Source organism: Bombus vosnesenskii, unplaced genomic scaffold, assembly GCF_011952255.1.
Source record: "Bombus vosnesenskii isolate JDL3184/JDL3185 unplaced genomic scaffold, Bvos_JDL3184-5_v1.1 scf7180000014535, whole genome shotgun sequence".
Lineage (NCBI taxonomy): Eukaryota > Metazoa > Arthropoda > Insecta > Hymenoptera > Apidae > Bombus > Bombus vosnesenskii.
Genome location: NW_022883506.1, coordinates 1,232,525 through 1,246,529, shown reverse-complemented (window position 1 = coordinate 1,246,529; position 14,005 = coordinate 1,232,525). Strand labels below are relative to the sequence as shown.

The 14,005-nt window shown below is 35.3% G+C and overlaps 1 protein-coding gene across 7 annotated transcripts in view; it reads right to left on the bottom strand.

Moving 5' to 3' along the window:
* Positions 1–14,005, bottom strand: part of LOC117240005 (mucin-17-like) — a 46,751-nt gene that overhangs the window by 18,464 nt on the left and 14,282 nt on the right. For 3 of the 7 annotated variants that reach the window (XM_033505824.1, XM_033505825.1, XM_033505827.1), the window contains exons 3-6: positions 3,160–4,516; positions 2,125–2,792; positions 1,476–1,532; positions 852–1,007 (exon numbers count right to left, since the gene is read on the bottom strand). In XM_033505824.1, coding sequence (XP_033361715.1) covers positions 852–1,007; positions 1,476–1,532; positions 2,125–2,792; positions 3,160–4,516 — 2,238 coding nt within the window. The remainder of the gene's footprint in view (positions 1–851; positions 1,008–1,475; positions 1,533–2,124; positions 2,793–3,159; positions 4,517–14,005) is intronic. The other 4 variants (XM_033505828.1, XM_033505830.1, XM_033505826.1 and 1 more) reach the window with 3 other exon arrangements.

Genomic DNA, 14,005 nt, shown 5'->3' with positions numbered 1-14,005 from the left:
AGTTGGTTACGATGATGTATCGCAAGATCTCAAAAGCATCTGATTTTACCAAAATCGTGGGGACGATGCAGATTTTTCACCAACCACCAGAGGAAAGCTTGTCTTTCAGTTGGCATTTCTTTCCCTTTGTTAATCGCTCATCATTGTCCAGTCTTAATTGGTCGTCAATGATGATACAAGCAAACGATTACATAGTTCGTAGACTTTTACCTCGCCAACAAATTAGCGTTGATTCCAAGGCGAAACTTTAGTACACATATTCGTACGTAAGTTGTTTTGAAGCTTTTTAAACATTGCGAAAATAGTGAAAGAAGAAGTATCTTAGACGATCACAGCATTTGCGAATATACAACAGAAGAATTATTTCTTAAACTATTAAGGATACAGTCGACATATAGATTTTTACTGTTCTTCGCAAAAAACACTTTTAAGCAAACAACCTTTCTTAGTTAGGTTTACGATAGTTTGAGAAATAATTATAAATCAATCGTACTACGTTTACACACATATGACGTTTTCCGAAACTGCAGCATTTTATATAACAAAATAGTAGCTAAATAAAATTCACAATGACCAAAGCAAAACAGAACGAAACAACGTATTTAAGAATTTTCAGATACTAATGACATCGACATAAATATAGACCAAGCACTTCTATCGGAAGATAATCGATAAAACAATAATTAAAAGCCGCTAACCGTTAGAAACGAGACGCATTAGAAACGTTTGCAGTCGGTTTCTCCTAAAAATGGAAGAGAAGCTCTACGAACGCATCGAGGAGATACATAGAGGATGGTGGATACATAGAGCACAAGCGATCACGTAATACAATGATTTATCTGTAGTCTTACGCGTCGCAATCCTGTGCCATTTATCAACGTTAAGGGATTCACGACTAAAGTTTCATCCGTCAAAACATTTGCTGAAGCTGCGGTTTCGAGGTCGTCAGGCTCGAACGCCATCGAGTTGTTCCTCGAGCGTCGACCATAGATATTCCTCTCTTGTTCCTACACGAATTGTTTTGACTTCAAAATGCAAATTACTGATTCCTTGACTATTACGATAGAAACAGTACTAGTGTCTATTTTATGAAGCCGTTGGAAAAAAATTCGCCAAAAGATAAGAACGGTAAAGTGGTAATTGTGTGGTTTGTTACGTGCATGCCGATTAAGTTGTTTAGTGTTAGAAAATGTATAATACATCGTCCCATTTCGTCGCAGTCACTTGTCGTTTTTTTAATTTTTTGTTTAGTCCTTCAGCGGTTGACTGTACCATTATTTTACAACAACGCAATAATATCAGTCAGTGTCAAGGATTACAACGTCTACGTATTAAGGTACTGTCGTAATGAAAGCTGTAGACTGTTGAACTAGAATAGAAGCATAGAAATGTATGTTACACTTTATTAATTAAAAAACAAGAGAGACTTTATTTAGATGCTGTAAGCTGATATGAAGGGCACTCTGAACTCTTACCTCCAATGGCGTTCTAGAGGTGGTTTTTGAGGCTGGTATTTTCGTGTTGGTACTCTTCTGAAATAATACTTTTCGATTAGAACACGCCATATTCTTTCTAGAATTCTATCAATCAGGATTGTAACGCTAATCGTTATACGCGTATTAAGTTTTTGCCATATATTGCATATATCATATGTATATTGATTCGGAAATAATTTTAAATATTTCACAAGACATAAAAGAAACTATATGTGAAACGTGTTTAAAAAGAAGTAAAGTGTCATATGTAAGTGTTATATGACTAGTCGTTCGCGTGTAAGACTTATTACTTATTACACAATGAAATTAATTGAAGTAATGAGACAGTTGAGAAATCGTTCGTTCGTAATGGGAGTGACAACGCTTAAACATTCTTTAAAGCTGAAAGCATACAATTTCTTGTTTTAAGTTCTCTATTCTTTGATCAATGCAGTTTTATTACAAGTACTATTCATAGTGTCACCACTCCCCTTGTAATTCAATAATTACGTTCAAGTACACATATCTGTCTCTATAAAGCTATCTATATTTCTTTTTATCCGATAAAACTACAAATTTATAGGATATTTCGCTACTGAAATGTAAGCTTATTTCCAATTAAAAAATCCAATTAAGAAATAGAACTCACCAACTGAGTTAACCTCGCCTTAAACTCAGGCGGGTAATTATCACTTTCTTCAAGCGCCGCAATCACCTTGCCATTTCCAAAGGTTTTGTTGCCTCTTCTGTAGCTCTTTGTCGTGGTTTCAACCATAGTGGAACTCTCGTCCGTCGTTTGCAGCTTCTTGGGGCCTCTTTTCGTGCCAAACGTGGAACTTTCGATAGTCGTTATAGCTTCGGTGCTGGTCGATTGTTCGTTGGATGGTACCACTTCGTTCGTCTGATCCCTTGGCGAAGACACGATCGTCTTCGAAATATTTTCAGAATTAAAATGAGCTGGTCGCCTCCTGAGCGTCCAGCCTGGATTTCCATGCGACTGGGAATCGTTTTTCCACGAAACGGTTTTTCTAGACTCTGTCACGTTTGCAGATCCTTCAGGCGAGGTTTTTCGACCTCTGAACCCTAGTCCGTGATTGAAGAAATCCTCTTTCTGTTTTCTACCGTGACTTCCGCTTCTGCCTCTTCCTCTACCTCGTCCTGATGCTTCGAGGGTTGAAGCAGAAGTCGATAATGGTCTTGATGTTGCTCTTGGACTTGGAGTAGTCGCTGATCTTATGGTCGTACTTGTTATCTCAGAATCGGTGGCTGTTACGTCGGTAAAAACTGTTGTATCTGGCGCAACAGTTGTGGTAACATCTGTTTAAGGAATTTTTATTTATATAGTTTCTATTATAAAATTCTATTTTATTATATTCTTCTATATATCTTCTGTTATAAATTATATTTCTATAATTTTTATTTATATTAGTTATACAATTTATTATTTATATAAACAAAATGTAATATTTTATAATATAATTTCATTCTTTACAGTTAATCGTAATTACTTAATTAACTGTTACGTATAAAACTGGATGTTTCACCTTCAAGTAAGATAAATGAACCTTTTTATGTATCATTAAAATTATTGTACCAAAATTCAATCTACAATCAGGTTATCAAATATTCTATTAACAGCAAGACTATATTTAAATTATTATTAGTGATTAACAAATTATCTCACCCATAGTAATAGGTGTGGTAACATCCGATCTCGACTTGCTTCTCGATCTTCCACGCACATCCTGAGTATCCTGTCTACGACTGTCGATAACTCTTGGAGTGACATCGGGAATTCTCGGTCTCCTATCCGAAGAGTTTCTTTCTCCAGCCACCTTCCGCTTCACATTCCTTTCTGAAGTACCTCCCGAAATAGGTTTCGTATTATTTTCCACATTTCTACCTCTAGACCTTGATCTAGACTCGTTCACAGAATTCTTCTTGATCTCGGAACCTCTGGAACGATCTCTGGAAACTGTATTCCTTCTCGAACTAACAATCTGTTCGTTAGCTTCTGTCGTCGTAGAATCGCTGAACTTTGAAGATCCTCTTGGAGAAGCAGATCTGGATGATCCAGAAGCCTCGGAATCGTTCGACCGTCCACGACTTTTCGATCTTTCGAATCCTGTCCGACTGGATCTGGATGACTCCTTAGCGTCCGATCTTCTCTGAGAAGCTACATCAAATCCAGTGGTTACATCCGAAGCTGGATTTCCTGTTTCATCTACAGTGAGGGGAATATCGACTCTTACACTTTCGGATTCTGATAAAAGAGGATCTGGGCCTCTTCGAGCAATAGAATTATTCTCCGCATTGTTCACCTTCGATCTACCAGATCTGGTACTCCTTTCAATCTTCTCTGTAGTCGATCTACCTCTACTCTCTCTTCTAAACGAAGCTGTAGTGGTTTCAACGTCTCTAAATTTCTTACTGTTGTACCTTCTAGACGTAGGGATTTGTGTCTTTAGATCTTTCATCGAATAAGTCGTTTGAATCTTTCTTCCGGTTCTAGACCTCGAAGACTCCGTGGTTGCTAGGAACACGGATGGTCCTTTGTTCTCCAATCTCTCAGTGACAGTTGAATTATTCGCTCTTCCATTAGACGTTCTTCGAGAAATCCCTTTGGGTGTTTCGGATTTTTGTTCATCATTTTTTAACTTTGTTCCTTTGTTGCTTTCAGAAAAATATCTTTTGCCGTCTCGCCTGTTAATCGTTGGCTCTACCTTTTTAGTTTCCTCGAACCTTTTGCCTGAAGTTCTTCTCGACTCGCTTGTGACATCTGTTGCTGTTAAAACACTTCCCCTTTCGGTCGTTCTGATCGTTCTAACGGTCGAATGTTCGCTCGTGTCGAACTTTGGTTCTGAATTGATCACAGAAGTTTGGATCGTTCTTTCGAAATTCGAGAGCGTTTCCGATTGCGCTGATCTGTCCCACTTCGTTTTGGATCTCGATAGCGGCGAAGATGATACTGTGGTTGCTTCCTCCAGTGATTTGGAATTGAATCTCAAAGTGCCACGATTCGTAGCCTTATGATCATCGATCTGAACAAATTATGACCATTAGCATTTATTATTTTATACTGTTACTAATTTTTAATACAATAGTATTTTTATAATACTGAGATTAGTATTGAACTACTCGCAAATCCAAAAAGTTTGCTCAATTTGCCTAAGACGATTTTCCCTCATCACATTCAAGTCTCTTGGACGCATTCTAACACCGTGTAACACCGATACGTCAGAGCGATTTAATTGGTTAAATTACCTGTTCAAACAGTGACCATTAACGCAACGTGCCTGCATTCCGTGTTTAAGTCGGCGTTTTAAATAAATTAACTCTACACTAAGAAATTCATTCACAATCAGACCCAGGCTGCTTTCGACTTGGTTCAAACATTCAAATTTATTCAAATGTATGCGTTACACGATCTCCATCTTCATGGTTAAACTTCATAATAATCGTCGCGACAACAGGGAAGAATAGATCGTTGATTTCAGCGTTTATTAGACCGACGTTCATTAGATCCTGGTTAGTGAAAATTGTCGTTTAATCGGATATTTCGCTATTAACTACCGGTTTTGAAATTATAGAACGATCGATTTGCAGACCACAATTTATAATGCATCAGAATGCGACGAATCTCATTATCTATTTCCATAATGCGACGATAACGCGACGATTTCGCGTGTAAAGGATGTTGCATCAGCGGTTCGGCCACGATCGCGATCAATGATTCTTTTGTAAATCCTGTTATGATGATAGTCGACATTATATACATATACAAAGTAAATATAGGATCGCCGAGGAAGAACTTTATCGTGTTACAGGCGAGCTCCGATGAAGAATGTTGTGCCACGTAATAGGTGACATTTGCTTTGATGATCCTGACGTTGATGAGACAAAGTTAATATCCTTAATAGGCTAACAGATAATTTTAACACGCGTGCACTTGTTTTGTTCCATGTAATAGGATGTATTAATTATAGAAGGTGCATATGTATATCGATATACAGGGTGCCTCGAATTCTTTTTCACAAACGGTACTAGAGTGGTTTGCTATACTAGAGAGTAAAAGTAAAAGGAAGATATTATAATAAATATATGTATATGCCGACACTGTCAATGAAAAGTGCGAGGCAATATTGATATTTTTAGTAGTGGGAAAATATGTGGTAAAGAAAAAGCGGGAAGCGAAGGAAAACAAACTGCTGATGGTTTATTACTACATCAGGAAGAGAGAACAGGTTCATGAGATAAAGTTAAGGTGAAAGCATCGTGCTTGAGCAAAATGCAGGAACATTTGCAACTGCTTTGACTTTTTAGAACAGATTATTGATGTTCTTGGAAATGTTGCAGATTAGATTGTGAAATAGTAAACGGAGTTAATGGTTCTCTATGATGTTCTACTACATGCACTGTAATTATTTCTTATTTAGAACATCATAGAGAACCATTAGCCCCGTGTACGTACATATAAGTGTACGTACGTCTTCGAAAATGTTAAAGTTGAATTAGCCAAGCGGATAAAAAATCTACAATATTTCCGTACTATGTTGAACTATTTCTACTGAAATTATATAATTATTGAAATCATAGAGCTATTTAAGCTCGCATGAACCGATATTATTCTGGTTATAGTTAATCGAGTAGTAGAAATGGCAGGAATTGAATTACTCTATCAAATCGTGAAAGAATATGCATTAAATATTTATCAGATATTCGTCGAGAATAGTTAAAAAAATTAACAAGTTGACGTTTCATCGTTTAAACAGATAACTAGTATTTATCTTGAATTACAATTCTTCCGTGCCTAACGACAATAAACGACGTTATAACTAGATTCGTGATTTCATTTACTAGTCGTTCAGTTCGGACACTGCTAATCGTACCTTCAGTCACGAAATTAATTTGCCAAAAAAGACGCAAATTTTGATTTCCAATTCCTAGAGAACCCACAATTTTTGTGAATTTAATTACACTTTCAGTTGAGAAGATTAATACAAAAAAGACTATCTCTTTGATCTTTCTATATTAAACTGTGCAAGAAATTAATTAACAAATAACATATCGTGAAATAGAATTCTGAAAGTAGTATTCGTTGCTCGACTGTTATTTCCTTTCCGAGTAGTTAAACATAACATCTCAAATAACAGCAGTTACTATAATTTTCCGTTGAGTTGGCTACGTTAGTTTATTAGTCTATTAGTTACACTCTTTCAATTGCAACAACGAATCAATGCGACTTCTTCAGATTTCTCAACAATAGTACGATAGATAGATAATTAATAAATTTGACTTTTAAACGATACAATTTTCATAATTAGAGTTTAATAGATAACTTATTCCTCTAAGAATGAATCATTCCTTGATTCTTTGTACACGTGAAACATTATGATTAGAAACAAAACTACTAGTGCAACATTATGATTACATTAACAACGATTCAGGGTAAACATTATCATATGTTAATATTATTCTATATAGATCCTTCCTAAATTATTTCCAATAGAAACTAAGCTTAAAATCTAACATTGCTGATACTCAGAGTATCATCGCATCATACCGTTCTATGGGACTAATAAAATTCTTCTTCTTACAACAATATTTGAAACAAATATCGTTGCATCACGCAATAATGACGCATTGACGATAAAAAAAAGATAGTTCTACCATTTCTGCAATACTAATAACCTCCACAACCACGGGTCAAGTGGCTGTATTTACCTAAGAATTTTTTAAGCATTATAATACAAAGACAGTGATACTTCGAACGTGGCTTGGTGTTCCAGTTTCGTTTATCCTTATCTGTCCGTAAGGTACACGTAGCGTGGAATCGACACTGAAAGTAAAAGTCGGTGTTTCACGTCACGTTACCTAGTCAAGCATGCAGCCGAACTCGAGAACAGCCTTAAACACGGCTGGCTGAATGCGCGACTAACTACTGTAAATAGACCTGCAAAATAACGTCTCTGCTGAGTTTCCCAAGCACGAATTAATTTTTTTTCTCGACATTTTTGTCAGACCAGCTGAAATCAGCTAGATAGAACGATTCGACAACAAACCGTTTCAGATAGATATACTTCTCCTCCTTTAAACAAAAGAGCGAAAGGACAGATATCGACAAGGAAGACGATCGAAAAAAGGGGTAAGAGGATCTATCGATCGATCTTCTCGATTGTGAAAGGTGTGTTCTCAAGTCCTGATAAAAGGAAAGACAAATCTCGATAGAAGTGAACGCACTTTCGCTGGATGAGACTCGTGACATGAAGCCTTCCCATTCTCGCTCAATTAACTTGACTATGATTCAAGCGAGCATAGTTACTTGTTAAATCTGAGAATCAAAGAATTAATATAGATTACTGCAAATAAAATGATAAATTGCTACGCGAGTTACACTCGTTGTTCCTCATTTGGCGCACAATATTAATTTCAGGGTTGAGAAATTTTACCATTTATATCATGTATGGTAGAATGCATTATGAAGCATTATGGAGCATAGCTGATTATGTTTTATCTGCTCTGAAATCTAGCACGCGTTTTTATTGAATTTTAGGCATATCTAAAGTGATTTTAGGTATTTCGTAATTACGACTTCGTGGACTAAAACTAGTTTTAATATTAATTTCTAGCTGGTTCGGTTCATATATTCTAGAATACTACTTTCCATATGTGTCCTACTAAAGATCTTCTTTTGCTGCAACGGCTAATCAAAATTCATCAATCAAGCTTTACTTGTTTAACATAAAAAGAGAAATTTTATTCTGAAATGACCTCGATTTTAATACCGTATACCGAATACGTAACGTCTGATGAGAACGATAATCATCTGTCAACGAAATTCATCAAGTCAACTTTCTTCACGAAATGCAAATCGAGTATTCAAACTGAAGATTTGCAGAAAGATCATCATTTTCCTTCAATCTCTCTTTATACAACCGAATCGATCCATTTTCAACTTGTGGAATGTAAATTACTAAATTATACTCTATGTACTCTATGAATTCTGAGAGATCACTAATTATATTTTCACAATCTGCCATCAATAACGGAGATCCCGACGTATCACCCTCGAGCAAAACGAGGTGTACCCTAAAATCCTCTGAAACTGAGCGAAGATATTCGAAATTGCACAATGAGCGCGCAAGTGAAGTTGAAAAATCGCAAAGCGCGTAGGAAAATTAACGCTATGAATAATACCAGGACATTACCATTCCGTCCTACGTCGCAATTACGTCCGCGCTCGCTTTCGAAGCAAAGCGAAACAACAGTTTTCTTTATTTGGCACAAACCAGTCAAAATGGTGTCCAGATCGGATCTACATAATGGTGATATGGATATTCGCATAAAACTGTATCTGGTTAGCGACAATGGTGTATCTAGCTAACAGGAGAAACATGCGAGAAATACTGTGAAGGTGGTAGTATTATTTTCTAATAACTCTTTAACTCTATCGAGTATGCGCGATTTATCGTAATAATTTTATGAATTATTAATCTAAATCCTTTTACGACAATTAACTTATTGAACAAGTTTATATCTCTAACATTTTCGTGTCTGCTCAGTTTCACTATATTGACATGTACATAACGTTAACAGATAAACATCAAACGTAACATAATTTGCCTAATTTCTGTTCTTAAATATTAAGTATCTTTTCGTATTTCAATCGTCGTACAATCGTAGTACAATTATTATATTCAGATTTGAAAATAAAATAGCGGTTGTAATTGCCGCGAAATTCATACAAATAGGACAAAATTGGATGATATTCTTTTGCAATCGCTATTAACGTTCAAAAGGATTGCCCAAGAACTTTCCTACGAACCAATAAATTGGTCCTTTAAAAAGCTGAAATCAAAGTGCAGTTTCTCCCGTTTCTAACAAACGTGTGATATTCGATTATTTTTTCCGATAAGATAAAAAATCAGCAAGAGGTAATCTTGAATTTTTCCATTCGAACGGATGTACGTAACAATGAAGATCCTTGCAACACGAATACCTCCCCTATGTAATTACAAATTGCCTGTTTATTTGCGTAATTGGAAGACATGAAACGAGATTCTTGCTAGTTAAGGGAATCTTCGGTCGAACTCTCGCCATTGGTAATTTCAAATACATCTCCGGCGATTATGAACATGCAATACAATATGTAACAGTCCTGTAACGGGAAATGGCAAACATAATTGGGCTTGCACGATGTTCCAGTGATTAGAAAAAAATGTAACTATAGTTCTGATGTGAAAGATTGGTTCGATTCGTATGTGTAATCGTTACGCGATGAAGTAACATTGTTACGCGATTAATAGGCCAGATATAATTTGTTCCTAATAAAAGAAAAATAGCAGATTCAATAATATGTTGCATAAAACAGTTAACAGGCTTTGTGCACAAGAGATAAAGTAAATATCATATAATAAAGTAAATAATAAAGTAAATAAAAATATTGCATTTTCTATAATTCAATTTCTATAAAAGGTGTTTTTATATTTTTACAAACATTGCACTGAAAAGTAAAACTTTACTACACGTAATTAATACAAACGAATTGCTGAATTTTATGTTCAAATGTTTGAAATTGACTGTAACCTTACCTAATCACTTAATCATCTAACAAAACAAAAGTAAACGGTTTTAACAATCTTATTCTTTGTCAAATTACTTTTACAATAATTACGTCATCATATCGGTATCATATAATTCCCACATCTTTTCTCAAAATTTTGGCAGATAAGAAGAATCTGCATACTGTACCGTGTCGAAGGTTACATAACTTAGATATTGAAATGCATAAATCTTGTTTGTAACCATCTGTATCATCGACAATATGGTCGAATGAAAATAGAAATAATCCACATGGCCTGTAATTATTTATTTGAAGCCAAACTTTCCTGTTATCGTGTCCTATGTTGTTATGTACGTGTTGTCGATATGGCAACGCAATCGTATGTAATATCGCGCGCTGCAAATTATTGGAAAAGTGTATTACGCTGACAACGGTGAGAGGCCGATTCATATCCTCGAAGGTAGACCGCTTCGCCAGTGTCGAACCAACTCGCGAAGGACACTACCCGAGTGTCCAGAATCAACCAGAATTTTGTTCTCCTTGAAAACATGTCTCCAAGCATTTTAAATCTCAGACCCTTATACGTATTTTCCTTTTTTCTTTCTATTATTTAATTTGTTTTAAACGGGCGGAATTACTAGTTAAGGAGTGCAAATTGTTATTCCATTGCAATCTACATACATCGATAAAATAAACATATACTTCATTCTAGGCTTAAGAGAGAGTCGAAAGATATCCACCGAATTCGAAGCAATGGTAAATATTCTAAAATCTTAAGCGTCTTAGGGTTATAAATATCGAATAATAAATAAATTAATAAATAACGAATATACCCATTACCCCCTTATAATCATTTTTTTCCAAAACTGATATAACTGACTAATGTCTACTTTATTTTAAGTATTTAGAATTTATAAGAACAAAACCTATCGTTCTAACAACTTTCGATTTTTTTGTTATCTTTCCCCATTGTGAAAAGAAGGCTACATATTATTTACATTTAACTGTTGAATGATATAAATTAAAAAGAGTAAAAGCGTTCGTCATCAATGATCGATACTTGAGCGTATCGTCCTTGGATTTCGACAGGACTCTGATTTGCCAGTTTGCATCTCAATTTCGATCGAAGGTGTACTTTCACCGTCTAGACTTCCGACATCGGTGAATCCGTAAAAGACAGCTGATTATCTAGCGGTTAAGACTACGAAACCGACAGGCTCCTAAAGTCAGAGGACGATTATCACCGGTTCAACCATCTCGATTTAACCAATAAGAAAGCTCTGGCAAGAACGGTGAATTATTCATGGAATTATTAAATATTTTCCACGTCGCTTGACTCCATGATCCGAGACATAGACGCGATTTCACCTAATCAGCACTTCTCACTGTAACCAGAAAATGATGGAACAGTCTTGCGAAATCTTCATAATCATTTATTCAAATTCTAGCTAGATTCCAAATAGATATTATCTTAAAGACTAGATGATATCTTACGGATAAACATTGAAAATGAATTATTATTAATCGATCGTTTCTACAGGATTGAATCGAAGCGATCAGTATTTAAATGCTAGTACTAAAGCTACTGTTCACATTGATACTTTTGATCAATCAAAACCGTTACAAAAAAAAACTCATCCAAATTTGAATATCTTTCTTGTATCTGACAACATGTACATGCGACTGCAATCAAGTTGGAATAAATGGAATGACGATAGTTAACAAAGAAAAACTTGGACAAAATCCACAACCGGGTTTCGTAACGATTAAACAACAAATCAGACAACGCATTGACCTAATAGATTTAATGAAATACATTTAAGAAAAGGTAGGCAGAATTGCGCAAGAAAATGTAAATTTCAACCTCTTCATTGAGATCATTTGTACGAGTGGCAGGCGTTAATATGCAGAAGCGACCTGAAAAAACTGGTTCACAAACACCAGGGTGTGGTTCCTGTTGGCCCCGTAAAACGATCTACGAGATCCTTTCAAGCACGATTTTTTCAGTATCAGACTTTTATAAGGAACCTCGACGATTTCTCACTTCATACATACGTATACTGTACGCAATACAGTTCAAAAGTGTCTTATAAAATATTTTTATTAAAAAGGTACGAATAAAAGAATTTATAATGATTTTATCTGTCTTAATCACTAGCTATGTAAATAAAATATCGTGACGCGATACTTACAAGCGTTAAAGCAATTTCGACCTTTTTAACATTCTATTCTATTCTCGTAAAATGTGCCACGTTTCATAAATTTTACTTTATCTTATATCACTCCTTAGTTTAGTTTAATCGATAATATAGCTATATAATTTCTCTTGAGAGAAACATAGAAAGTTCAGCTGACAATCTTAAAATTTGCACATTTTTAATTAAAATTCGAATGATATTGGAAAGTTCGTTTCTCTTCGTATAATGGAGATACAAGAAGCGTACTGAGAAACGAAAGAGAAATTGACGGAAGCGAATTAAGCATTTCTCTGATAGTGGTATTAAAAAAGCTAGATCCGTGGACTCGAGATGCCGCAATTTTTATATAATTCGAATTCCTCTGGCACATGATCCGAGAGCAGGGCCCCGTAATGTCACAAAATGGATTCTAGAGTCACTGCGTTCTACACGCAACGTGAAATTGACAACTTAAGCAATTCACTTGGGACATTATGTTATTCTACATTCACTCTAGTCGTTCCGAATTTAAACCGTTCCTCGATCGAAAGATGATTTCATTTTCCAGTACTTCACCGCGATAAGTAAGATCTTTTAAAGACAGTTGTTTTAAGAATGATAAATGACAATGAAATTGAACATGGGGAAAAAATGATGATTCGAATTTTGCATTGAGCTGCGTTCTATCAAAATCACAACGACCTTTAACACAATTTCAAACCGCAAATCAGAACGACATCAACTTTCTACGGTGCCGCAGGCAACATAGATCCCCTTCATCATTTACCTCCACACACGATTTATGAATCGTAAATCCACTAACGCTCCTATTATAGTTTCTTCACTACGTAATAAGTTGATCGAAACCGCCACATATTTGCGATACCACTGTGGGAACCAAGGTGCTTAATACAAAATTTATATACGGCACTGTCAATTAATAAACTAAAATACTTCTCATGTACATGGAATATCTAAGTATTCTATCGATTTTATCTGTTGTTCAAAACTAACTGCTTTTATTCTTGTAATTTACAAACACAAACTAGTTAGAACTTAATTTAAGAGCTCGTGAAAAAGAAATTGAATATGAGTTAAATAAAATATGCAACCAAGAAGTAATACATACGTCTATTATTTGGTCGTTTCTGCGCTTGGCGGAGTCGATCGATACCGCAACAGGTACAATTGAAACATTAAGCAAGATTCGCGTTGAAGGACGCGAATTTTCAACGTAAGAAATTTAACAAGACGTGATCAGTAGATTAATTGACGTGATTTAACAAAGCGTTTCACTCGATTTTTTTCTTCAACATTGAGATTACTACACTGAAGGTATATTACACACAAACAAACATAAATAATTATGTACTTGATACTGCGATTATAATTAATCAGATGATTGATCAAACCGTTGAATAAATTTAAATCCACTTTTTGCATCTTTCAAAGAAGTCTTCTTGACATTTGTTATTATTATGTCATCTCACGTTTGTATCATTGCTCGTGTCCAATATTATGTGTACTGTGTAAAATAGCATCTATAGAAATCAAGACAGAAAGCAATATTTGCATTCGTTTGAAATAAAATTTTTTTTTTTAGTTTCAGAAATGTTTGTATATTACACAAATGTAGGAATCGTCAAAGAGTAGTGATTCGAAAATTAATGTGGAAGAGATCGATTGTCGCGTCATATTATGTGATCACTTTCAACTTAACTATCACTTCCGACGTGCAACTTCCGCCTTTCCTCTACATTTACATATCGCAGATCTTGGCCGAAAACCAA